The following is a 26,500-nucleotide window of genomic DNA, read 5'->3' on the forward strand; positions in this document are numbered from 1 at the left end:
TATTTTATACAATGATCACAAGTGAAGCCATAAATGTGCAAACATCCTGTCATCAGATGTTTCGTGTGCCGTCAGTTGTTAGGTGGTATCTGTATTCTGATTGGGCGATCTAAGCCTGTTGACGTCTCTGTCCCCAGATGCTGCAGGTTCCTGTTGCTTTTGTATTTATATTTTTGCTGGTCAGAGTTTTGTGTAATTTTTCTCTTTTCCTTTTCAAAGGTTCACCTTAAATAGGAACATTTCTTTTTTCCAAGTTTCAGTTTCAGGATAATCCAGAGTGACAAACCACAGAAATATTAAAAGCCAGTGGATTCCTGGTGCCACTTTCTAAAGCTGTGTTGAGATGATTACCTGATTTTGACCACAGAAAGCATCTTTTGTTACCTCTGTTCTGTTGTGGTGGCTATGTGATGACTGTGCATATGTTTTTAGGAGGTTTTGAGATTTTAAATCAAACCTCTGTATCAAACCCTCATTTTTATTTAACATAAATCTTAGAATGAATTTAAAAATTCCCCTAGAAGTCTGAAAATTGTAGAAAAGTTAGATTTGTATCTATTAGTTTCTTTAAAAAACTGATTCTTTAGCTTATTTTTTTAACGTTCACACTTATTTTATATTTTGCTTACTTTGTTGAATTAGTAGTGAATAATGTACTCTGAAAATTGATCTCATTTAAATATATAAGATCACATAATTCCTTCTTCAAAATGTGTGATGAGAAAGAAAAATAAATAAGAATTCCTCCTCCTGACTGAGTTTTCTACCAATATGAGCCTCATATTACAGACTAAAATTTGATATATTAAAATGGCTCAGCATCATATCTCTATGACGACATTAGGACCAAATGTAGAGAGGAAAACAATGAGTACATTTCCACCAAAGAACTTAGAAATGTTGAGATTAATCTCAGACATTTTTGAGAAAAACTTGGAAATTTCTGAATTTCAAGTTAAAATGTTGATATTTTCAGGGGGTTTTTCTCGCTCTCTTTTTTTTATTAGTTCTTTGCTGATAAAATAGTCTTTCTCATAAAAGGTTGCACACAAGGTTAATTTACATTCTTGACCTTAAAACAAACAAAATGTTACAAATTATACCTCACTTCTTGAAAGATATAACAAAAAAAAACCCTTTATGATATTCTGAGCGTAAAAGGAGGGATGTAATGGAAGAGAGTCTGAGAAACGGAGACATTTTTTCAGTAAGTAGACCGCCCTGGAACAACAGCTAATCAATTGGAGAGTTAATCAGCTCTTTTTATGCGCCGCCGCGTTTATTTCCTGAGCAGAATCCGATTTGAACCGGTTTCCTCACCTGCAGCTTCCTTCTGCATCAGTGTGACTGGAGTCGGTGCTGAAGTGCAGTGGTGGAGAAAGTACTCAAAAAATGTACTTAAGTAAAAGTACAAATACACAGACAAAAATGTACTCAAGTAAAAGTCAAAGTACCACATTAACATTTTACTTAAGTAAAAGTAAAAAAGTACTGGTTTTTAAAAATACTTAAGTATTAAAAGTAAAAGTACTTGCTAATGCATTGCCTAATCACTAATATCATTAAGTGTACCGATCATATGATCATATGCCACAGATAAAGCATGTTTTTATTGAGTTTACTCTGTAACATAGTTTAGACTTAGATATGTGATTCTATGCATCATAATTTCAGGGATGGAAACATCTCGTCTCCTGTCCTAACATAACATGAACTTCACTTTTTTTGCCACACATTTATTTTGAAAGAAATCCAACTGGCAGAGGAGGACATGGAACCAAGGAGCCTCGTAGCAGAGTTGTAGTCTGGACCACTGAACCCAAGACCAAATCAAAACCAGCAACCCGTGCTACATGACAATAAAATGAAGTGCACCTATCAAAACTGCTTCTCAAATTGATCTGAAAGATTCACTTTCCCATAAAGACACCTAGATATTAAATACTTAGAGCTGAAATAAATTTAACCAGTATCAATTCAAACTCTTCTTCATTCTGTTTTGCTTTCATCTCTGTGCCACAATACACAGAGGTCTCCTGCCATCCCTAAAGAAATAACACCCTGGGCGGTTGCCCATATTGCCAATGTCAGAAATAATAATTGTCTGCACCATTAAACATAGCAATTAACAACACTCAACTATGAACACTGTCCAAGGCCCAATAAGCAAGAAGTAACCAAGCAGGAGGAGCACCGTGACTGTTCTCATCCTCCCTCCTGCTGCAATGTCTGCCACCATGACAGGTGACGAAAACAAAGAGCAATGAGCATGCTCTGTGTTCTTACGTTCTTGTTTTATTTATTCACCAATTAAATATAAAAATATTTTAATGAAATAAAATAGCTACTGCAGTGTACGCAGAGCATTACAAGAACAAAGAACGTCTCTCACTGAGGCTTCAGTACTATAGGACTTAGTCAAGATCCGTCCAGAAGAATCGGATCGTCCATGAATGTCATATTACAATATTGCACTTTGGTCACAGCGTTGTCCCATATCTGCGACATGTCAGTCATCGCAGGTGCAACATGTGTCTCAGTCAATACAGCTAGCTTTGCTAGCATCACGTCCACGGAGCTTACCTTTCTTTAAGCTTTCCTTCCAAGTGACGTTAAAAATTGGACAAAGTCCCCACCGTCTGTGAAAGCGAAGCGCTGCTGATTTTACATGTCGCCATATCTTATGATTTATGCAGCGCTATTATATTAATGACGCTCATAGGAAACCACTGCGCATGTCTTGGAGCTCCGCGTGCGAGTAAAGGTGGAGGGGATGGGTGACAACAGACACTAAGTCACGTTATTGCTTGGATTTTACGGCGCCACCTTAAATCCCTGAACTTCACATTTTAACGGACAAAAAAACACAATGCGACTTGGATGTAACGAGTAACGCGACAGTTTTGTAGAAATGTAGTGAAGTAGAAAGTACAGATACTTACTGTAAAATGTAGTGGAGTGAAAGTAGAAAGTATCCATTATTAAATCTACTTAAGTAAAGTACAGATACACGAAAATTGTACTTAAGTACAGTAACGAAGTACTTGTACTTCGTTACTTCCCACCACTGCTGAAGTGGCAGCAGATGGAGCAGATGTCGGTGTCAGCGCCCGGCGCGCGCGCACAGCGCTTTCTCAGGCCTCCTATGCACACACGCGCGCGCGCGCTCACACACACTTCTTCTCAGGCTGACGTCTTCCTGCTCTGCTCGTCCTAAACTCTCAGCGATAAACTGCCGCTGACCTCGTGGATCAGTGTTCAACATGGAAACCTCTCGCGTGTTCTCGTGGTAGGAAGCTTTCCAATCATCACGGCTCAAACATTTTTTTTTCTTTTATTTGCACAAGTAAAGAAGTCACTGGAACAAATATGTAACTGGATTATGAGGACAGATGGAGACTGAAAATAGACTTAAAAAAAAAAGAAAGAAATTTGTCGAGCATAAATAAAATATATTCACACCCTCATCCGTTTCATTTCGCACCTTTGACTCATGTTTTATTTATTTTAACGAGGTGGGATTTTGTTTTGCATGTCAGTGTTGTTGCTTTTTTTTAATTATTATTTATTCGGTTTGCAAGATGGAGGATATTTGTTTACTTTTTGGTTTTAGTGTGTCAATTTCTAGAATGATTGTCCTTGAATATTTTTTCAGCTTAGCTTAGTCAGTTTACAATTTTTAACCATTTTATCACCATCAGATTTTTTTTCTCTTGTTCTTCAGTTAAGAAAGGAAATTCTGGTGTGTAAATTCTATTCTTATTCTTAAGAGCAATAAAAGATGACCGTGGATGTTTTTTTTATGTCCGTTTTCATATTTCTATCATGAATAGAGTAAAGCTGAAAGCGTAAGCTACCAACAAAATATGACATGGAGTCTAAAAGAGTAAATCCCTCCTGTTAGAGCTGCCTTTGATTCTTAATAACTTTAATATTGATATAAATTTTTTATTATATATGTGCTTGATGATTCTGATTATGGTATTTGGTAAAATACAGTGTTTACTTGCTCCATGATGGGTTTTGTTTTTCTGGTGTGAAGCACTCTGAAGTGCCTTGTTGCTGAAATGTGCTGCACAAATAAACAAGTTGATAAAGAGGCGTTAAACAGCTGTGAGGGAACATGAAGCTAAGGCGTAACTACTGGAAGAGAAACGGGCACTAATGTAAAAATAAAGACTAAAGAAGCACAATAAAGCAAAAAGATTATGCATCAGTGTGCTCAAGTTTAAAGCTTCACCCATTTTTTATTATCTTCTTAAAAGAGAAAGAGTTTCTGGTAACCTTCTCAAAGTGCTCTTTATCAGTTCTTCAGGATAGCTTAGCATCTTTATTTACATTTTGCCTGCTTGTTCAGCTCAGTTTAATCACATAGCATCAGCTCACAACGTCACCCGAAGGCATCTCGCACAGCAAGATTCCAATTTATTTTCAGTAAAATATAATTAAACTAATTATATCATATGAACAAATTCAGTTGCACACATCCAAGTTTAATCCTAGTTATGACACGATGCAGACAAATGTAGTTAATGAACGCATTTGGCGAAAAGTTAGCTGACTGACTGACTTTTCAGTCAAAATGCGTAAGTCAGAGCGTAAGTCAGTGATTCTTGTGTTTCTGTAGCTACGTTTCCATTACAAATGTGCACAAAACTTTGTCTAAGTTGCACTAATGTAGACTAAAAAAACACAATTTCGCAATAGCGCAGTTTTCATTAAATAAAAAACGCAAGTAAAATCACACGTGAATAAGTTTGTTCACGTCATAAGTCATTAAAAAATATGCCACGCCACGATCCTCCAACTACTTTCTGTCATCTTCTTCTTTGTGGTTTGCGCCAGCAGTAACATCCGGTTGTTGATCATGTGACTGCGATGCGGAAAAAAAATGTTTCCGTTGCAGTTTTGAGGAATAAACCAAGTTTAGAAAAACAGACTTTTTTTAAAAAAATTGGCACGTTTTCAGTAAGCAAATGTATTCTTGAAATGTTGAATTGTGCAAATATGTGGTCAATGGAAATGCAGCTGTGATTGATCACAACCGCCTCAGGACTGCAAACAAAATGAGGTGTCAGCAATAGATGGGTGCATGAATTAATATAGTGATTCAGCATAATCTCTTTGAGGCCTTTTTATTCCTGTAGTTTAATGAGCTTATTATATCAGTGAAACATGTTTTTTCCTCTTTTTCTTCTTCTTCTTCTTCTAGAACATGCAAAAAGAAACCACAAAGTGCACAAGACACATCGATCCATTGGTTTTAGAGCTTCTCCTCTGCTGGTGTCTTATTGATTTTTAACTTTGCATCTATTCAAGGAAGAAGGAGGAAGATGTCTCCCACATCTTTGCTCTGTGTTGTTGTACGACTCTTTAAAGGGCACACACACACACGCACGCACGCACACACACCGAGACACACACTCATGCTTCTGTCTCTATCTTTGCGAGGACCGCCCAGCCCCTTTCACCTGAACGATCACAGCTAAACGCATCTGCTCTCGCATTGACTCAAGACTAAATTGGCTCCTCACAAAGAAAGACACACATGCGCACACACACACTCACACACATATATCGCCTTTCTGCTCTGGCTGTTATAGCCGTGTGCTGATTAACACGGAGGTAAACCCATCAACAGGAGGAGGGGCAGCTCACATTCACCCTGTTGCTCACACTCATCCGCCGGGCAGAGAGGAGTCGTGACTAACTAGAGCGGCGAAGTCTGCTGTACCCCCCACCTTCCACACCCTCCACCCCCACACACACACACACCCCAACCCCACAACCCATCTGTGTGCTTCTTCTTCCTCACCGACTCACATTCAGAAGCAAGCCATGCAGGACTCCGAGAGATAACCTTAATGAAATAAGATGAGAGACCTCCATAGCAGCCGGTTCCTGTTTCATCTGTGCAGCAAGCAAATGTGCGTGTGTGTGTGGTGCATGTGTGTGTGTGTGTGTGTGTGTGTGTGTGTGTGTGTGTGTGTGTGTGGGTGGGGGGTCGGGGGGCGTGCATGTGTGTGCGTGCGTGCGTGTGTGTTGGATGACGGAGCAGCTCTGATCAGAGTGACAGAGAGGCGTCGAGCTGCTGCGCTCAGCCACCTTGACACTCTTGCATGTCGCCACAGTGAGCATTTAGATCCCATGTCTGTTTCACCACCATCACAGCTGGAGCAATGAGGGGGGCGCCTGTGGGATCAGCAACAACTTTATTTAGACCTACACACACACATACGTACGCATACACACACTCCTGCATCTCAATCTCCGCTGACCACAAAAAACACTTTCCATTCCCCTCATCTTACCATCACTCTCTCACATATACACACACACGCACACACATCAGCACAAACAAAAATAAACATCTCTAGTGTTACAAGCCAGCAGGGATCATCTCATCCACAATTTGGTTAGCTTTCTCAGTGATAATTACTCTGATAAGCTGAAGACACTGATACAATGATGATCACAACCACTGCAAGCAACGTATGGCTGTTAACCTGCCATCGATTTTGCCAGGTTACTGTTGCTATGTGAAGCAAAAGAAAAGGGTTGGGTCAGTCAAAATGAAAAAATTAGGATACATTCTGCCTTCTCTATGACTATAGCTTTCTATACTAACAAGTCAAAAAGCTCATTTTAGCTAAGGAAAAAGCTGTGAAAACGTGTCTAAAACCACCACAAACAAAACCCAAGCTAAGCTTTCTCATTAGATCCTAGACGAGCCCCCAAATTGTTTTAACTGCTACAATTCATTCACTCATTCTGTTTACATTTTGTAAAGATGGAAGTCATAGGTTTTTATCAATCTAGTTTATTTGTATAGCACATTTCAGCAACAAGGCAGCTTTTAAGTGTTTTAAAAATACAACAATACAAAGTCATACAACACAGTCAACAATTTAAGCACTACTTTTAATCAAACTAGTTTCTATGTTGTTTCCTTCAGTGGTTCTTGGTGCAGCTACAGTTGCATTTTCAACAACTAGCTGCACAGTTAAACCCACAAAATTTTACATTTCCTGATACTGTGTAGGATATGGGAAGTGTAATTTTTTCCAGGTATGAATTGGGAAGACAAGCTCACCTATGTTTGATCCCGGACAAGACCCCAAATACTTACATTCTCTGAAGTAATGTAGTCATGTTGTATAGATGAAGAGGGCATAACAGTGAAAAATGTCTAGTAATAAAAAGATGGAGATGAAGCCTGTATCAATATGTTAGGGGAATAAATCAAGCTTACTAATACTTGCTTAGTTCAACCAATTCAGCCACCAAAGTCCAATAGAAAACTGTGTTGATGAACTGCCCAAATGAAAACGACACCCTTCTTCTAAAAAGGGTAACAGCACAGCAGGTACCTTGTCTCCCACTGACTGCCAGAAACAAACAAACCTGCCACCAACTAGAGAAAATACTGTTCCAGAATCAGCGTGGAGTCAGCTATGTCCAATGACCCGTAGAAAACACCGGACCACTAAGACTCAGAGGGGATAATCCCAAATGCACTTCTGCATTTAACATCTGCTGAAAGTTTTGGTTGTAAAGATGCTAGTTGAAAATTTTTCTACATCTGAAGGGTGTTTGCTGTCAGTACTTTCTCACAATTCATGGGTTTTGGGGCTCCAGAAAGTTAAATGAGTCGCCACAATTGAGCAGGTTATCAAGTGTCCATGTTTGGCTGTTGCAGGGATCCACGCAGAATTTTACAGTTAAATCCCTGTGGCAGCCCATCAGTTATCTGGTGTTACAGGCGCTCAGGGTTAATCAGTGTTACATCCCCCACTGATTCAGAGCAGACAGCTCCTTCACCGAGCGGCTGCAGGTGCTTGTTATTACGGGCGATGGTGTCATTGTAAATTTTCAGCCTCCATGGCAGATGCTCTTCCCAGAATGCCTCTGACTCATCTGACATTTTGGCACGGAGCTGGTTCTCCTTCTCCACACCTCCAAAAAAAATTTTCCCCCGTTACCTTGTTACTACACTAATGCAGTTTCCCCATTTTCCATTATCTTGCCCCTGGGTGAAAAAGTTACACTCAGATATAGTTTCAGAAATCTCTTAGACAGGTGGGATCATCCCTAAAATGCAAAAAAGAAAAAAAAAGTCACCCTCAAGCTGTTTTTCTTTTGTTACTGCTTTGGTTGGTACTACTGCTGTTTGTTTCCACATGATTGAACTGGGAATGTAATTAGCGATGACTGAGGCAGGGGCCATAGGTTTACAGGGTGCGTAATATCTCCCCCAGGAGCTCTTTGAAATGGGATTGAGTTTGGAAGGCATGTCTAATTATGGCTCTGTACATGGATGTATTCACTAAGGGCCTCGCACAGGGAGCCCTGCAGATGCAGCTGCGATCCTGAAGGTCTCGGAGTTCTGGCCGTTTCTCTCAGGGCGTCAATAATGAGATTTGAAATAACGGACCTGAAAGAACTGTTGGTTTATTTGTTTTCTCTAGCTGCCTGCAGCCCACTACGCCAAGGCAACATTTAAATTGGTAATGTGTGTGGAGTTGCTGCATATACACATTGCCTGAGCTGCAGTAGAGTGCACAGAGCGTCAGAGTTCAGGACCTGCAACTTGAGCTCACAGATCTCTGGAGATATTGAAACAAACAGATTTGTGTAAAGATATTAGATGTGGTTGCTGTATAGAACAACTGTGCACTACAAGGTCAAAGGAGGAGGAAAGATTCCTCCTTCTTATACAATGAATATTTTATTGCACATGTTACAGACTATTTGATAGTAACTGTATCTGAAGTTCTGCCTCATTTTAATCAGTCTTCCCAAATTAACTATTGTGTTTTAGGAGCAAATCTATTAAAGGAGTAGTATTAAGTGTTTTTATGTATTTTCTAGATACATCAAGTAAATTTGTTACTTTCAGTTGTTTAAAACAATTATATATATATATATATATATATATATATATATATGACTTAAAAGAATATGACTTAAATATGACTTAAAAGAATTTTTACTTTATAATTTAAAGCCTTAAAATTGGGCCTCTTTCACTTTAAAAACTCCTGCTCTTCCTGAAACTCTGCCTTCAGGAAGTCATCCCAACATGGCTCCTCTATTAACCCTTTAACAATGTTTTTACCAGCATTGCACTGAGAAGCTTCACCAGATGTTGGCTAGCTGCTGCTGGCTAGTCTGAAGTGTTGAGTCACGGGGGAGGGGCTTCGTCTTGAAGGCGGAGCTTGGTCGACTCAGGCCTTTTGCATAGTTGAATGGTTGCCACGGGAAAGTAAAGGATTTCATGCAACATGGAGCATTGCATGAAAGAATCAAGGCAACACTCCAGGTATGTTTTTGATGAGGGAATAACATTATAACATGTTGTAAAGCTAAAAAAGTTTGATTTTACATAATACTGCCTTTTTAAAAATATAGCTGAAGCCACTAGAGAGGTAAAGTGTCAATCAAAGTAACTAAGATTCAATCTTCAGGACTTTTTCAGCAAATTAGTAATATTTCAGCTTGAGAAAGAGAAAAAAATGATTAGATTTTGAAACTGAAAGAAATAAATTATCAGCAATTCACAACAAATGTTGTGAATTGCCTTTCAAGGCAAGCAGGTTCCATTTTATGCTAATTCAAATCAGTGCAGTTCTATGGTGACATGCCAAAATTCCTGAGGAGCGTATTAAGCAATCACAACAGGGAATATATTAATCGAGAGAGAGCATAGCTCTGATAGCCGGTATTTCAATTTATTCACAGTCCCATGAACACAGTGAGCGGTAAAATGTGCTCCTTCCATCCATCTGTATGCACTCTGAAGAAAATAGGGCTTGCTCTCAGTGTTTATTTGGCATATTTGTCAATTGGGGGGGGGGGGGGGCAACTCTACTCATGAATCTGATTGGCTGGAGAAGAAAAAAGAGGACAACGGAGAAAAATATGGTAATGAAAATAAAGGAAAAAATCCACAAACTTTCCTTTTCTTTATCTTCTCTGACTTTTTAAGCAGGTTTTGATGACAAGAAACTTCGATGAATGATAATAACTATGATGAAAATACTTTTTTCATTAAATAATAAAAATAGACCAAATTTTAAAAGGCAGATGAAATCAAGTGATATTTAATTTTACTGAAAGACAAGACAAGGTGGTAAGTGTAAAAAGGCAAGAGAAAACTATTTCAGGGTTTGATTGGTTAACAGTAAAATTTGTTCATTCAGTCATTTTTTTACATTCATGTTGAATAACTATAGACCCCATTGTCACCTATAAGTTTAAAAAATGGTGGAAAATGGCAGCAAACTATAAAATATCATAAATATTTTGCACTTTCAAACAGAATTCTAACAGCATTTTGTGGAATAAACCCACTACTCCACATGTTCTATTCTACTACATGATAAGTTTTGTCTACTAAAAAGTACTATCATTTAACTGACTAAAACTAAAGATTGTTAGATTTTCCTTAAAATAGCATATTTAAAAAATAAGTTAATATTTGTTGTCAAAATCAATACCATTTTAACTGAACTTTCATCTCCTCCTTGCACATTAGAAAAGCGTTGAATCATCGAGGCAACGTGCTCCTCCTTTTGCTCCGCCCCCTGCGAGTGGCACTGATCGCCCGTCATACCAGAGGCAGCGCTGCTCCGTACTCTGTCTCCCTCAGACAGCGGACAGGACCTGGCTGATGTACCGATGGCTCCCCTCTCCGCTGACTTTCCCGTGATGTTGGCGTGTGTTTCGGCTTGTTGTCGCCACCTCGCCGGCGGTGAGTCCGGTCAGACCGACTGACGGTGGATGTGAGACACCGGCGATGCTCTCCGGCTCGGCTTCTGGCTTCAGGGGTTGACGGCGCTTTAAAAACACCTCCATCAGTGCCCAAGTGAGAGCCGACTGGTAAGTTGAGTTTCACGACTGATTAGAGCACAATGTCGGAATTATGCTCACCTTAGTTCAGATTCTTTTAACATAAATACATATTTTTATTTAAAATCTTTACTATTCTATTTATTATGTTTTATGTAATATAAATAAAACTGAAAAAGTCATGTAAAAGAAACGGGACTCTCGTTTCACTTTGGCTATTTTGGTGATTTAATGTTGATTTCTATTATATTGCATCTTAACTTAGAAGCGCGCGCACACATTTCGCGTCATTTCCACATGAACGAGCAGCGCGTGCGCAGAGAGGCGCTCCCCATTCACAGCCGAAGCCTTCTAAATTAATAAACACGTGGATTCATTCAATTTAACGAGTGTGTTCACACGGTGGGGCAGAAACGGTTCAATAAGAATAAACCAGAAGGCGATTAGATTTTATGACTTTTTAAAACAGTCAGAAGTGATTTCTTTAGAAGTGAAAACTAAGAAGCAACCAACAATCACATCAAAAACCGCAAATCTAAATGGAATCACTTAAAATGTCGACAAATTGAAACCCGGGGCATAAAGGCACCATGTTAGACCAGCTGAGTTTTCCTGTAATGGACACAGAGCAATTTGAGCTTCATTTGACATTACTTTTAACATCAATTAGAGATAATTAACACGTTTAATTGAAGATCCATTTCTCTGTTTTTCATGTCCGCTGCAGTGATGGGTGATGCTTTGAACTGCTGTTTAAAAGTGTCACTGAATGAAATGTACAACAGGAAATACAAAAGGTCTGAAGACAACATATCACCGTACAGCTCATATTTGGTTGTCTCCCTTTCTTTTCTCTGTTCTTCTTCAGTTTGAGCAACATTCACCATGTCAGGATGTGGCACAATACTGTCTTAAATATTAGCTTTAGCATTAAAAAATGCTGGACAAATTTTTTTTTTATAAAGGATTTAAATGAAATCTCCTTTATGCTGAATATAAAAAGGTTTTTTTCTCACTGTCATTAAATCTTAAGTTTGTGTAGAGAACAGTGAAGTGTGTGAGCGTCAGTATCATGTTTGGAATAGGCCAAAGTTAAGGCATGAGTTATGAGAAACTTGTGAAGGTTCTCATAAAGTTTGACCTAAATCAAAGGCAAAGGTAACAATTATTTTGAAACAAATGTATGTAAGGTTTGTTTTATAAAAACAACAAAATTATTATTCTTGCATTTAACAAATGATATTGGAATTCATAAATGACTAAAAAACGCAGAAATAATTAAAGTCTGATTTTAATCGGAAAAGAATTTATTAATGTTTATCACAATGGCGCACTATTAGCAGCACAGTGAGTTTTGATCTAAGTAACTACGATTGTTAGTTGTTCAGTTTTTGAATTACTAGTCTTATAAATTATTTGTAGTAAAACTAACTAGACCAACACAGAGATAACTGCAGTCTCATGCATAACTCAGACAATTCAGTAATTGGCAGAAACCAATTACTGAGTTTCTCTGAGGTCTAACCAGATGATTCAATTTGTCTTTTGCATGCAAATCAATCAACCACCAGAAAACGTGTTATTCAAAACACAACTGAAACCCTAAATATTGAATTAATTTATATTGAAGGACAAATTTATATTGATTTTAGAGATAAATCCAAAGCAGACTTTGCTGAAATCAGAAGTCAACTCTATGAGCATAAACTGTGTTCTGTTTTCAACTGCAGAGAGATCTGTAGAGCACTTGGAGGATGAAATCAAAAGTTTAGCAGCAACATTTTCAGTAAAATATCTGCCTCAACTTTGGATATAATTCCACTTATTTTACCAAGTTTTGCTTAATGATAATAACAAGAATGAATGAACATGACATTTGTCAAACAGGCCAAATGATGTATTACTATACAGTTGTCCAGATTTTTTTCAGTGGAGGCTTTTAAGGAATGTAGAAAGTGCTTCCAGATTTCAACAGTGTGAGCAACCAAGCTAGCCAGAGCACACATTCATCTGGAGCAATGTGACCACCAGGATTTGATCAGGCAGTCTTGCAGAGCTGAAACCTTTAAATATACACTAAGGGTGAAAAGTAATAAAAACAAATAAAGTACAAATGACATTGGGCCAAGTGTATAACCCTGCGGAACTCCATGGTTATGTTTGTATTTGTGTGCTGTATTAAAATCCAAAAGGCTGATTTGGACTGCAATATTTGTTAGCTAGTGTTCGCTGCATCGTTTCATGCTAATAGAATGCTAGTCTCATGGCATTAAATGCCCTCATATGACGCATCTAATCATGTTCAAAATGCTGAAGGCTACGTTGTTGGAAGAACAGATGAGAAAGACGTTGGTGCCCTGTTTGGTTCACTTTAATCAAACTCTGGTTTGTTTACATACAAAGTCCGGTTCGCTTGGGGGAAATGTGATCAAAAAATTAAGTCAGATCCACCTACAAACCTCCGTCTCCATTTGGTTGAAGTGAACTCTGGAGCGGTTCGAATGCATATGTGAACTCCAAGCGGACTGGACATCGCTCCAAAAACAGGAAGTGGACTGTATCACAGGGCATTCTGGGTAAATGCAACCAAAACAAGCGCACGACTTGAGTCCTAATGGCTGGTGGTCTTTTAGCAAAGATAAAAGAGAAAACGTAGAACCGCTAAAATCTGATGCCACTACATTTCACGAAGAAGGAGATCAGAGGTTTTTGTTTCCTTCAGTGGTTCTTGGGGCAGCGCCCCCACAGGCAGGAAGGAGGAACAGGTTTTCAAATGTTTTGGCTCGTTTGACACGGTACAGTGTGAAACCGCAGCAGCTGAAAATGTAACGAATGTTTCACTTTTGGTCTCCAATCCAGCCGAGTCTTCAAGATTTCACTTAATATTTTTTGTAGCTTTGAAATGTTCATGCAAGCCTAAGGTAAATAACTCCTGTCCTTTGGAGCTTTGCTTTCTATGAAGCTTCAGTGACTCTTCCTTTTCCCGATTGTGTCAGAGAAACGGTGAAAGGCACAGGGCCACTCATTCTCTTCTCATGATTACAGAAACAGCAAGCGGCCACTTCCAGACTTCACTCAGCCTGAATAAGTAGATTGTTTCCTACCGAGCAACGAGGCTGGCAACGGCCACCGTTTACCTCACGTTTCAGTGTTTCCACTTGTCTTCGTTTGCAGTGGCGCGACGGTTTGGGTGCGATCCGGTGTTGTGGCTGTCGCTCCGCTTTTTCCGGCGGGTGGGTCGCGTTTCCAGTTTGTGTGAGGGGAGCGGGGAACCGGACCCCCTGTGGAAACTTATCAGTGTGGGAACAGCGTGAGGAGATTTGTGATCTGCGACCACCTGTTGACAGATTCTGGGAATACGTCAAATTTTCCTGCTGCCGGAGCGAATTCTGGATGGTGGAGGGGCCCTTCTGCTCGGGTCCCGTTACCGCCACTGACCCTCGTTCTGATTGGCGTTGAGCTGCAGTTTCTTCGACGGGTGGTAGAATTTTTTTTTCTGTGGCGACAGCTTGTGCATAATTTTTCCCTCCTCCGCTCTGTGCAGCTTTGCTCCGCCCCAGCCTGCAGTATAAATAACTACATATATGGAGCAAATCTCAGCAAAAGCCCGGTGCTGTGGCACATCAGCACTTTGACGAGGGCCTGTCGGGGATTATTTGGTTCCCTTAACGTCTTGATCCCTGCTGATGTTGGGCGAGGCGCCCCAGCAGTCAGTTTTTATCTTGTATTTCGTTGCAAGCCGATGCATCGGCGGTCAGCTGCAGGTACACACTCTCTAATTCGCAATTTAACAAGATAAAGCTGTACTCTGTTGCGTAGCATGACCCCTGGAGGTCGGAGGAACACAAAAGGCCAATGAATGAAGTGAGTCATCAGCTTCTATGCACCACAAATCTGGAACAAATTGCCAGAAAACTGCAAAACAGCCGAAACACTTAGTTCCCTTAGACGGAGGCTAAAAACCCACCTGATTAAAGTTGTTTTTGAACCATAATAAATGGAACATTGACCAACTTATTTGATGTATATCAATGATTTTGGTGATGACACTCATCAAAATGTAATGTTTGTTTCTGGTTTTCTCAATTGTTGTCTGTATGGTGTTTTTTATGACTTTGTATTTTTTTGTGTTTTTATGATTTGAAGCACTTAGAACTTTGTTGCTGAAATATGTTATACAAGTAAACCTGATTAATTATTAGAATATATTTAGCTACGTCTTTCACCTCTGAAGCCTCTCCCATGCTCCACCTGAAGCTGAACGGTCAGCGTGCGGTACTGACCTGAGAGAAGCCGCCTCCCCGACCTTCTTCAAATCAAACATTAATGTCAAATGTTTGTCTTTCAGGATGTTCATAAAAGTTTCCTGAAGTCATAGAAGGTCAACCAGCCCCTCCAACATTTATTAAATCAAACAATTTTTGTGTCCATCACCTGTGCACTTTGTGCTACTAAAATCTTCACAAACGTAGAATAAACATTAAACATCAGTTTTGTTTGATTCGGGTAATGGTTGGGGCCAGTTGAACTTTTGGCCTTATAAACTTTCATTAAGTTATAAAAGGCCACAAAGAAAAATGAGACATGTTAAATTGTTAGTACGGCTGTGTTATGTAAATTCTTTTAGCTTTACATCAGGTTATAATGATATTCCCCCATCAGAAATATACCTGGGTTGTTGCCCAGGTTGTTGCCTTGATTCTTTCATGCATGTTTTAGAAATCCTTTAATCTCCATGGCAACCATTCAGCTGGTTGTAACTCCTCGGAGCTGCAGGTTCCAACCTTCCGAGCTTCTGCCTCCCTTCACCGCAACTTTCCCTCCCAGCTCCTTCAGACTAGCCAGCAGCAATTGGCAAACACCTGTTGGAACTGAACATCTGCTGAGCTCATTAGATGAGCTACTTCTCAGTGCAATGCTAATAAAAACATTATTAAATATGTTTCTATATGTTATATAGAGGAGCCGTGTTGTGATGACTTCCTGAAGGCGGAGTTTCAGAAAGGGCAGAAGTTTTTAAAGCGACAGAGACCCAATTTCAAGATGTTAAATTACAAAGTCAAATTTCTTTTGTCATATTGACAACAAAAATGCTGATAAATACAGCATTTTTGTAACCAAGGATAACATAACTTTTTGCTTGGAAAACAAGTAATGCTGCCCCTTAAAATGTTTTTATTTATCTATACTAAAAATGTCAAATTAAATTTACCAGTAAAATTTTCCAGCGATGGTTTGATTGTCTTGAGCGACTCTGAAAAGAATAATGTCTGTTCCTAGGATGTCCCATAAAACTGTTGACTTAAAATGAGTCATTTTTCTTTTTATCAGCTTATGATTTAAACAAAGTTAATAGAAAAAAACAACTGACAATTCTTAATCATCTAAACTAGGTATGCACATGCAAAACAGCATTTAAATGAAGCGGATTTCCACATAAAGTTTCAAAATCAAACGGTTTCTGTGTGCTGCCTCTGCTGCTGGTCGGCTTTACTGTTGGAAACTCTGGTTTTGTTGCCTCATCACTAGTTTCTGTCGACGGCAGTGAATCTTCCTGCAGGGCAGCACTCTGAAAAGCCCTGACTGGACACTGGGTGTTGGCTGCCTGAGCAGACGTTATTATGTTATTCCAGCTGCTTTTCTTCCTGAAAACAAATGCAGACTGTGCTGAGACAAGTGCATGAAAAAGTCCTTGAATGACATCTTTGGAAAAAGAAGCAGAATCTTATTTATCTACTAACCATAGGTTCTGCCAGGACTTTCCAAGTGGCTGATTATTATTATTATTATTATTATTATTCTAAAGAACAGCCGATGAAGAAAAATGAGTCAAAACAAAAACTTTATTAAAAAACAAATTTGTGGCTTATTTCTGGTCACCAACTTTATGAAGCTCTGACCTGCCGGTGTTCTGATATTAGCCAACTCCTGAAGTGTTACTCTGCTACTTATGTTCAGTTTATTATCCCGACTGGTGTGACCAGTCATCTTGTTGATTAAGAAATGAAAATATAAAATATTTTTTATATTTTATATTTTTAAATTCTTCACAAGAATTTAGTGAAGAAACTTTAAGAAAATGATAAAATGGTGACTTCCAAGAGGCTAAAGTTCAACCTGCAGCTTTTATGTCTCAGCTAATACTTTTTCATACAGAAGGAATTTTCCATCTATTACATATTAAAGTGAGAAATGCACCAATCCCATATTATCTGTATCAATCCTGATGTTGAAACGAATTCTAGATCAAGAATCAGTAACAATATGGCCAATACATAAGGGCAGATCTATATCATCTAGTTCTATGCTTTGTGCTTTATTATTTATTTTACATTATATTTAGAATTCCTAACTGCTCTTCCTGAACCATCTGGAACAATGTTTCTTTCAGTTTATTTTTTTTTTACATGTTTGACCAAAATAGTGGACCTATTGTTTCTGTTTCATTTTTATTTTTCTTTGGCTGTTTTACTCCTAACTGTACTGATTGAACAAATTAAAGTTTTGTTGTTTTTAGACGTTTGACCAAGATTGTGAAGCTACTGGTTCTGTGCAGAGTTATCAAATAAACATGTAATTCAGTGCATTTATATCTGTGTCTTAAAAAAATATATATTTTAAGTCAATTCAGCTGTTTTTCTGTATCAACTGACACAAAGTCTCAAATATCTGTATTGAAAGTGAAAAAAGTGGATGGGTGCATGCATCCCTAGTTAAAACTGTTGCTTGGCCATGTTAGTAGCTGCCACTTTTAGAGAAAATAAATTACAAATGGTGTCAACTTTTGCCCTAAAGAGCTAAGAAAAAAAAAAAACGTACATTGACATCAGCAGCCACCATGACGACGAAGTGTAATTTGTACGCAGGAGCCACGGATGGATGAACATGAGATGAGGTGAGGCTCCTCCAGTCACGTGGCAGGAGGCGCCACTCGGCCTGCGGCTCTGAGGCCGTTCCACCTGAACGCAGAAAGAGCAGAGACAGGCCGGTCCTCCAGTCCCAGACATGAACACCAAGCATCCATGAAAACCTTTTGAAAATATATTTGTATGGTTTTATTGGTTGGTCTCGCAGCAGCCTCTGTTTGATTTGATCTGTGCAAGAACTCTCAGGTTTTAGTTTTTTTTCAAAGAAACAAAAGATATTTCCAGGAGGATTCGTTTGCAGCACAGTGCTCTTAAACATGGAGGTCTTTCTCTTTGTTTTGTGGCGTTTGTGAACTGTTGCAATTTTATTCGTCCTTGTTTTTTTATATATATGTTTCCACGAATGGAAATATTCAGTAATTCTAAGTACCTCACAGGGAAATAAAAAAGGTAAAAAGTAGTACATAAAACAGATGTATTGAAAATATTGTTTAAAAAATAAATTTTAACTACATTTTCAGTTGCCTCTGGTGTTATATACATGAACCTGTACAGACACTTATGATCATGTAAACTAGTGAAAAAACTTTTTGTCAGTGCAGTTTTCAGGGCCTGAGTCTACAGTGAAACAGAAAAATATTTAGTTTTGAAGAAAAGTAAAATTGAGTTTTCATGTCTTGCAGGGTCTGGTGGGTCCCTCACTGCTATGATCCTGACAACCTGAAGTTTTTGCCTTCTTCAGAGCTTTTCCATCCCGTCCTGAAACTCGCCTGGTTCCTCGATGGGTTCCCGCAGCCAGAGCTTCTTCCACAACCACCACCACCACCATCGCAGCTCCATGGTGCCCGCCACCGTGCCAAGGCTGCTGCCGGAGAGTGGGAGTCTACTGGGGGGCATCGCCCAAATCACCCCAAACCTCTTCCTCAGTAGAGGCAATGTGGCGTCCAACCGCAGCCTGCTGTTGTCTAAGGGCATCACCTGTGTGGTTAATGCCACCATCGAGTTGCCCAACTTCAACTGGCCACATATGGAGTACGTGAAGGTCCCCCTGGCAGACATGCCCCACTCCCCTATCTCCTTGTACTTTGACAGCGTGGCCGACAAGATCCACAGTGTGGGGCGCAAACGAGGGGCGGTGCTGGTGCACTGCGCGGCCGGGGTGAGCCGCTCGGCCTCGCTGTGCCTGGCGTACCTAATGAAGTACCACCGCGTGTCTCTGGCCGAGGCCCACGCTTGGGTCAAGGCCCGCCGTCCCGTCATCAGGCCCAACGGCGGCTTCTGGCGCCAGCTGATTGAATACGAGAGGAAGCTGTTTGGCAGGAACTCTGTTAAGATGGTGCAGACGCCCTACGGGATCATACCCGATGTTTACGAGAGGGACCGCAGAACCCTCGCTCCTTACTGGGGCCTGTGAGCTTCTGCGCTGGCCGTCCATCCGCAGTGAGAGATAAAGGTGGAAAGCGAACCTCTTTTTTTTGTCTCACCTGAGCTGCAGGTTTAGACCTGTTCTCGTCAGGTGAAGTGAGATGTGTGAGTGTAGATGTTTCTGAAGCATATTTACTGAAAAAGAACGGATGAAATTTGATGGTGCTGCTGTCTAGTCTTTGAGTTGAGACCAAAGCGACTGAAAGCCCATAATCTGGTGAACCAGATGATCATTGAGTAACATGGATGTTCTGGACTGAACGCCCAGAGCTCAGAGTGGTCGGATGGTACTGTGGTGTATTTCCTGGTGTGTTTTCCCACTTCCAGAGGAGACGAGCAGTCTGAGGGTGGGGGGTGGTCCACGTGCTCAAGCCTCTGCAGTGCCGACAGTGATGTCCCTTTTCTGACGTGGTGTCATGTGGTGATATTGTGTCAGTTTCCCAGTAATATTTAATGTGAAGGGCAGCAGCATGCTCTGAATTCATGGTAGCATTAAAGAAAAGTGTGCAGAAAAATAACACAATGTATTGCAATGTGCTGATAGTGGGAGGGAGGCTTACGGTGCACTTTATCCAAACATTCAAAGATGTTACATCTAGCTTTTTACGAAGGAGAAATTTGAGAACATGTAAGCTAGAACTGAAGGTTTAGTGAAAGCTCCTGTGTAACACAGGGTTGACTGTTCTGTCCTGTGACCACACTATGTTATTGTAGTGCTACTTCATGCTCTAATAAAAAGAATGTCTGCTGCTTTACTGGACCGGTAACTTTGTGGTGAATATTTCTATCCAAAACTCACATACATCTGTTTTTCGACTTAGTACAACATACTACTGTGATAATACAAGCATAGATACTCATTATCAAAGTTATGCATCATTTGAACAAATTTTCGACATTATGCTAAACTATATGTCATTTCAGCTCATTTTGGAAGTCATGCTATACTCTCCGTCATTTGGGTGACGTCGTTCTATACTTTCTTTTGTGCTTGGCAATTTTCAAAAGTCAATGTCTCAGTTTAGTATGATGTTCAAAATGAGCAAAATTGAAGTGTGACATTTTTATTTTTTTGATATTTAATTTTTTTTATTTACTCATATCATTTTTAGGATTTGGATATCTGAAAAGGATGTTATTAAAGGAATGTGTTGCAAAGAAGATTATTTGAGATGCGTTCTCATGTTGAAATAAATCTACATTAGGAGGAAACTTTAACCTGTGCTGAATTGGAAGTAGTTTAAAAAAATACACAGAATTACAAGGTTTTACAGAAAATTATAATTACATTATTTTAATAATAATGCGTCGCTACGTAAAGTAGACCAGCCTGAGACATGAAACTCAAGGGCTGAAAATGAGTCCCATTCTGCTCACCACAGTGTAAAATTCAGTGGTTGGTTTCCACTCTGTTTCTTTGCTAAAACAAGATATTTTCCTTCTATCTAGAGCAAAACGCATGAGAATTATTCATCGCAGAGAACAGGCGCACCAAACGGAAACCGTCTCATTACTTTTGACAATTTGTTCTGTAACTGGTTGAAATCAATGACACTGATTGGTGTGAAGGTATTTCTTCTGAATCACATTTCATTCATGGGCAAAACTATGGCCTCATAATGTAATTCCAAAGCATGTAATATCTCATCATCATTCTATTAAAACAGCAGGCCATGACTATGACCTTGGTCATGTTCTGCCAAGAAAACGATCAGTGAAATATGAGACGGTTCTCGCTGCTGGTAAATGCATTCACAAGTTCACATGTAAAGTACAAATACTGCGACCTCCATTGTTTTGAACAATGCAAAGCAACACCAGCTGGGACGGGAATGCTGGTCAGGGTGGGCAGGATGATGGATGCAGCTCAACATGGGAGGATCGTTGAAGAAAAGCCGTGATGGAGTTGAGACCGGGGCGGGGCTTCACCTTCCTGCACGACAACAATGTGAAGTATCCAGATCAAAACAGAGTCATGGGTTGGAATGGCCCAGTCAAACTCCAGACCGTAATCCAATAAATACTATGTTTAATAAACAAGGAATTTCACCTAAGTTTCAAGAGTTCAGAGTACAAACAGATAGATAGATAGATAGATAGATAGATAGATAGATAGATAGATAGATAGATAATTTAACCCATGTGGGAAATGATTTTACTACAACACTGAAATAGAAAGATGATTTTTAAACTGTAAAAGTGTATAAAGTATAGAGGAAATAAAATAGAGGACAAAAGACTTGAACACTGAACTGCACAGACTGTCTCACTGAGTTTGAACTATTCATTCAAATATCTGAAAACATTTCACTGTTTGGATGTACAAGGCTGGTAGAAACAGACTACATTACTGCTACTGTAATTCCAGCAAAAACATATTTCTACAATGTATAATTTTCCTTTTACTTCACAATTATGCACTACTTTAAGTCTGCATAAAACTTACTGAAATTTGTGGTTGTACTGTGGCAAAATATGTGAAGGTTTAAGGGTTTTGAATATGTATGAATAGCACTATAAAACTGAGGAATGCTGTAAATGTTTTCTTGGTGAATTAAAACCCTTAAAGTGATTAAACCTCTGAACTAATAAGAGAAGATATTAGCATTAAATAGTAGGGGCAGGATTGACTGAGCCTTTTTATAGTATAAACAAGTAATGATGCTACCTTTGGTTATAAAAAAATCATGTATATCTCAAACACGACTTAAAAGAAATTTGACTTCATAATTTAGCACATTGAAATTGGCCTTCTGAATCTTTAAGAAGCTCCTACACTATCCAGCGCTCCACAGCACATCATCGCAACATGTGATGCTGTTCTCTGTCGGATTGAGAAGCAGTTCGTATGATGAGCTCAGTGGATGCACAGTTCCACCAGGTGTTTGCTAATTTCTGCTGCTAGTCTGGAGGAGCTGAGTGGGGGAGGAGCGCTCTGTGACAAAGATGCTTCACTGAAGACTGCCGCTCCGAGGAGGAGATTTGTGAAAACAGGCAGAGCTTTGTGACAACAAATGTTTAGGCATGCCCGAATGGTTGCCACGGGAGATTCAAGGGCTTCTCAAACATGCATGAAAGAATCAATGCAACACTCCAGGTATGTTCTTAATAAGGGAAAAACATTGTAACATGATTTGATGTCACAAAAGTCAGTTTTACATAAGAAGCTTTCACTGCGTAGGGATATGTTTGAACATAAAACTGTTCTAATAAATTCATATTAGAAGCCTTTTCCTGGAGTCATGAATAATCATTTATCTGAAAGCAGACAATGCTTTAGCTGTCTTACGCCTTCTTTTCAAACTCTGCTTAGAGGCGTCTCTGAGAGGTTTCCACATGAACAGATTGCAGTTATTTCCCTCTCCAAGTGCCTCTCGATGCTCCCCATGAGAGGTCTTCATATGTCAAAGAAGCGTTCTGCCATTCATTTTCATTTGCTGCGGTTAGAGAGCAGCTGGCGTAAATTGATGAACACCATTCGTCTTGTGCCCACACTTCTGAGAGATCCCCTGAAGTGGTCTCCGCAATGAATTCCACCGTCCACCGAGACGACGACCGTCTGATGGCGTCCACAGAGATGGTCCAAGTGATGGGTCCAAATTATACGCCGCAGACGTGTTCTTTGATTGCTCTTCGAACACAAAAATGCATCCCTCCCCCGCTCTTACCCCTTCCACTGCTTCTGGAGGCATTGATGTAAGTGCAGGCGGGTGCTGCAAGTAAACACATCCTTTAACCGGAAGATGAAATATTATCATCTATCATTCAAGCAGCAAAAAGAACCGTTTGTGGGATCCTGAGAACCGGAGCAGGCCTGGACGTAGCAATGCAGGTGGAACAAACGGATGGAGTTTTTGAAAGCAAACACGAAGCATCAGGTTCAAGCTAGCTGCAGCATATTTATTTAAAGGCTTCTTTTAGTAAATGTCCAGAATGGCTGCATCACTTTGTAGCCATTCCTTGAACATCCTGATGTTGAGAGAAGTTGTCCTGGAAGTTGAACCTGCACTGGACACAAGTCTCAAATCTGTCTGTTACAAAGATAACAGACAGACCTGTAGAGCCAACATTACTGAAACCAAAGGATGTAACAATGTTCAAACTAATTTCCCATAATTCCCCAGCATGGTAATAATGCCATCCATCCTCTCTGAAAAGCTTCACTGTATCTCGTTCCACCTATCGGTGTGTTTCATGTAGACCAAAAAAAAATTATTGTTTCATTATTAAACTCTTTTTTAAACCACTCCACAGCTTCCTCTCTGACAGCTTCCTCTTTGACAGCTTCCTCTCTGACAGTTTCCTCCCTGGATTTTATGATGCTGTTTTCTCAAAGAACAACTGAGTGTAACAATACTCATTTCAGTTAAGAGTATCGTTCTTAACGATAAGGTTAACGTTTCTCAGCTGAAACGGTCGTCAACCTTGGGTCACAGCTGTTCTGCCCCATGGGGTAGGTCACCCAGAGGCCTGTAAGCTGTTGGATGTTTCGGGCATACCAATGTTTGGAACTACAACTGTGAACTCTCAGGAATTAAAAAAAAACAACAAAAAAAACATCTTGTTGTGAATAATGTAGTTGAAGTTTAACCAAGTTAGTCCAACTTCTTGGGCCTGTGTATCGGCCGGTCATTCAGTGATAGTCTGTCTCTTTCTCTCTAAGTTGCCTTGCAAGTCAAGTAGTCCTTTTACACATTACCATGTCAGATTGCAGCTGAAAATTGATTTTTCTAGTTTTCAAAACTCATCGTTCAACTTTCACAGAAAGTGAAACAATGGACAATTCAGCTTCATATTAAAAACACTGCATATAGACAGGGAAGAGCTCAACCAGGGCAACAAAAGATTGTTTATCTTATTTAATGTGTTAAAGTCAGTGTGCATTCACACCAGCCCTGTTTAATGCGCTTTAATTAAACTCTAGTTTCTTTGTCTTAAAAGTCCAGTTTGCTTGGAGATGTGTGAATGCTTAATCGAACAATGATGCTAACCAAAAAAAGCTAACTTCAGTCCACCTACAAACCTAGGTCTGGGTTCAGTTGAAGTAAACTCTGGTGCAGTTCCAATGTGAATATCAAACAGACCAGAGACCACTCCAAAAGCAGGAACTGGACTGTAGAGCAGGGCATTCTGGGTAAATACAACCAGCACAAACACGTGAGTCACTTATTCATTTATTTATTTATTTATATATGTATTTATTTATTTGTTTGTTTGTTTGTTTGTTTGTTTGTTTGTTTGTTTGTTTGTTTGTTTGTTTGTTTGTTTGTTTGTTTGTTTGTTTGCCGAAGACAAAAGAGAAATCCTACAACTGCTACAATCTGACGTCACTCCGTTTTTGTTTATATTTAACAAAGAAAGTTGCGCTCAGTGTGTTCTTCAGTGTCTTCTGTCTTGTTGTTTCCTTCAATGGTTCGCGGTGCAGCGCCACCACAGGCGAGGAGGGGGACAGGTTTTTCAAAGGTTAGTTTGACAGCGCAGAGTGAAAGCGAACCACAGCAGCTGAAAATCTAACAAATGTTGCAACTTTGGTTCCAAACTGAACTGAGCGTACCGGACTGTCAGGTCTGAAAACACCCTAAGAATCTTCAATCTCCAGTCTATTTCAATGAAACAGCTGTAGTAATTTATTTATTTATTTATTTATTATTATTATTATTATTATTATTATTATTATTATTATTATTATTATTATTATTATTGGAATTATTGGAATAACATGCTTTATCTGCAGTGAAATATTAGGCCACAGTGATCTGGCCTTTAACGATTCACTATAATCATCGACAGCTAACAGCACAACTCCCACCTCGCTCCGCTATAAATCCTGCACTACAACTTTAACTAGACCACGCTGTTTAAATTTCAGCTCGCCGCCTCATGTTATAGTTAGATGCTGACAACCTGATTTAGTCTCACTGCAACATATGCTTTAACTGTTGGATGTGATTCACAGTGAGCATTTTTATTTTTTTATTCTCCGAACACTTGCAAACATTTAGGGAGCTGCTGCTGATGTGGCTGCCAGCCGCAGCCTCAATAACGTTCCCCCGGGGGCAGATTTAAATCCTGTTAGTGCTTCATGTAATGGTAATGAAAATGCAGGATGGAAGCGGTTATGTAAAGGCTCCATAACTGAGCATATTTAGATGGTATGAAAGAAGTGGAAGGAGAGGGAGGAGGGGGGAAAGGCAGCCTCACAGCCGGCCGAGGCTCATCCTGAATGCGGCAGGCAGCAGCTTTGGGTTTGTAATGAAACGAGTAGTTGTTTCTCGGCGGGCGGCTGAATGAGTGTTTGTCTCTGTGGCGGAGCAGTGACTCATCGCTCCGTCGTCTCTTCTCCGCCTCGGTTGTCTCAGCTGATTGATTGAACGGCGTCGATCTGCGAGGCATGAACTGTATTCAATTTTCACTCGGCGTCACAAAAGGGAAGAAGAGTAATATTTGTGTCGTGGCCGTTACACGTCAGGAACTGAGGCTTTAGAAAATGCCCTCCATCAACCCCCCCCCCCCCCTCCCCCCTCAACACGGCATGAGGTTAAAAGTTCTCAGTTTTCAGATTTACCGCTAAAATAACGGGTTACCTGCTAAATCAAAGCTTTTTGGTTTTTTTTATTTTTCACTGCTTCTTTTATTTTGATGGGACATATTTACCCCTTCACCAACACCGATTTTCATATGTCAATTATTCTGAATACATTTTTTAAAAATGAATTTTATGAATAAATATATTCATAAAAGTCTTAATCAAATTAAGTTTATCTGAGTGGCCCATTTCAGCAACTAAGACGCTTTAAAAGCATAATGTAGTAACTAATCATGAAACAAGAAAAACATTTCATTTTGTCAAGTCAACATCATCAAGCAAATATACATTAAACGTAGCTGTGATTGTTTCTTCTCTAGTGCGCCTCTCTGACTAGCTGTTGGCACAACCCTTTGACTAGGCCTTTATTTCTTTCTCTGAATGAAAGCTATTCAGATGGCTTTCTACTGCATATAAGATACTGACCTCTGATAACTCCACAGAACCCCTCTTCAATAAGTCTAACCATGAATAATAATGATTAAAAAAACTGGACATGCACTTTACAAACTTACTTAGCAAATATATTGAATCTAATTTAGTTACCCTGTTAATGTTGGACTCAATTTGTCAAGTCCAACATTACATCTTAAACTGATATTTTGTTTAAAGAAAAATATGTATGAATAGTAATAACATCACAGCTCTGCTCAATGCTCCTTTAATAACAGTCATTTTAATAAACTTAAACTAATTCACTGCCTTATATTTCTTATGTTTTCTATAAATTAATGCTTTGCGATCAACAGTTTGGCCACAATAAAATGTTTTA

General features: G+C 39.5%; 1 protein-coding gene across 1 annotated transcript; it reads left to right on the plus strand.

The window, feature by feature from the left end:
- The first annotated feature begins 10,581 nt into the window (after positions 1–10,581).
- On the plus strand, positions 10,582–19,902 carry dusp14 (dual specificity phosphatase 14). The gene is made up of 2 exons (XM_081614769.1): positions 10,582–10,881; positions 18,401–19,902. Exon 2 carries the CDS (start codon positions 18,499–18,501, stop codon positions 19,129–19,131), a length of 633 nt encoding a protein of 210 aa, XP_081470895.1. The 5' UTR covers positions 10,582–10,881; positions 18,401–18,498; the 3' UTR covers positions 19,132–19,902.
- The last annotated feature ends 6,598 nt before the right edge of the window (positions 19,903–26,500 follow it).

This window comes from Poecilia reticulata, chromosome 13 (assembly GCF_904066995.2).
Source record: "Poecilia reticulata chromosome 13, P_reticulata-male-v2, whole genome shotgun sequence".
Lineage (NCBI taxonomy): Eukaryota > Metazoa > Chordata > Actinopteri > Cyprinodontiformes > Poeciliidae > Poecilia > Poecilia reticulata.

Bases quoted from the DNA above. Each gene is read 5' to 3' on its own strand.
- dusp14 (XM_081614769.1), top strand. From the start codon at position 18,499: ATGGGTTCCCGCAGCCAGAGCTTCTTCCACAACCACCACCACCACCAT.